Below are 1,839 nucleotides of genomic sequence, written 5' to 3'. Positions count from 1 at the left end.
CCACAATGGTACTCATAACCAACTCCAAATTTCTGTCATATACATCAATTTTCTTTAAAATTTTAAACTTTCATTCAGTCTTGGGTCTACGCCTAGTTACTAAAGTTGCTAGCCATGTCCTGAATAAAGATAATGCAGCTAGGACTTTGGAGTTCAGACTCATAATTATATGGTGTTCATAACATGGCATACTATTGCTCAGTTAATTCACACATACTATTATTCAAGCATTTCTGTTAAGAGTGAAAATATGACATGTAGCTGGGTGAGCACATGGCTGTGATGCTGGGTGTGTGTGTGTGTTCAATCTTCTTGACTTTGAATATTTGAAGTAGAAACATTATTCTGAAATATTAGTTGATATCTATTGTTGAAGGAACTTCCAAACTACCTACATAATGCAAATATGAATTAAGTTTAAGTTAACCATTTTTAATCTGAATATTCCTGGCCTTATGTCAATGAATATATACACTTCAAGTTTTACATGAGCTATTATGTATAAAATCAATTCCTACCAAATTTCCACTCTAGTGTCTATGCTTTATAATTTCTATTATACAGCCATTTAAAAAATAAGTATACAAATTATGATATTTACTTCCATTCTGATATTCACTTGATCTTTTTTCAGTGGGCATCATTCCTGGTGTAGATGGGGACTGGAAACTACACAACTGTGGCAGAGTTCATTCTTTTGGGGTTAACAGAGGATACTACAGTTTGTGCCATTTTATTTATTGTGTTTCTAGGAGTCTATGTGGTCACTTTAGTAGGCAATGTCATCATAATCATATTAATCAGAAGCAGCCCTCAGCTTCATATCCCAATGTATCTTTTCCTCTGCCATTTGGCCTTTGTAGACATTGGATACTCCTCATCAGTCACACCTGTAATGCTTGTGGGCCTCCTCAGAAGAGGAACTACTCTCTCTGTTGCTGGCTGTGTTGCTCAACTTTGTTCTGGAGTCACATTTGGGACAGCTGAGTGCTTTCTGCTGGCTGCCATGGCCTATGATCGCTATGTGGCCATCTGCTCACCACTGCTCTACTCCACCCACGTGTCCCCCAGAATCTACGTTCTCTTAGTGGGAATATCCTACCTGGGTGGATGTGTGAATGCTTGGACATTTGCTAGCTGTTTATTAAGTCTGTCCTTCTGTGGACCAAATAAAGTCAATCACTTTTTCTGTGACTATTCACCACTTTTGAAACTTTCTTGTTCTCATGAATTTACTTCTGAGATAATTCCAGCCATCTCTTCTGGCTCCATCATTGTGGTCACTGTGTTTATCATTGTTCTGTCTTATGTCTCCATACTTTTCTCCATCCTGAAGATGCACTGTACTGTGGGGCGGCACAAAGCCTTCTCTACCTGCACCTCCCACCTCTTAACAGTCACTCTGTTCTATGGGACCATTACATTCATTTATGTGATGCCCAAGTCCAGCTACTCAACAGAACAAAACAAAGTGGTGTCTGTATTCTACATGGTCGTGATCCCCATGTTGAATCCCCTCATCTACAGTTTGAGGAACAAGGAGGTTAAAGAGGCCATGAGAAAATTGATGGCTAGAACACAGTAGTGGTCCTGAACCAATTTGGTTTTATTAATAAACACTGTTTAAGGAGGACTTATTCTGCAGATGAACAGATAATGTACTAAGTAAATTTCAGTGTATATTCATAGTATTCTAGAGTCACAAATTTCATTTTGTTATTCCCAAGAAAATTTTCAGTTTAGAGAATAAATATGGATTCACTAATTTAGGAGCATCTAGCAAAAAATTTTGTTTTGTCCTTACTTCACCCACCATTTCTTCCATCTGTAATTACAAAT

General features: G+C 37.7%; 1 protein-coding gene across 1 annotated transcript; it reads left to right on the top strand.

The window, feature by feature from the left end:
* Positions 1 to 655: 655 nt before the first annotated feature.
* On the top strand, positions 656 to 1,585 carry LOC106843946 (olfactory receptor 5P3-like). The gene has a single exon (XM_014861198.3). It carries the CDS (start codon positions 656 to 658, stop codon positions 1,583 to 1,585), a length of 930 nt encoding a protein of 309 aa, XP_014716684.3.
* Positions 1,586 to 1,839: the final 254 nt, after the last annotated feature.

The sequence above is a fragment of the Equus asinus genome, chromosome 20, assembly GCF_041296235.1.
Source record: "Equus asinus isolate D_3611 breed Donkey chromosome 20, EquAss-T2T_v2, whole genome shotgun sequence".
Classification (NCBI taxonomy): Eukaryota; Metazoa; Chordata; class Mammalia; order Perissodactyla; family Equidae; genus Equus; species Equus asinus.
The sequence above is the reverse complement of the archived record's forward strand: the minus strand, read 5'-3'. Positions and strand labels throughout refer to the sequence as shown.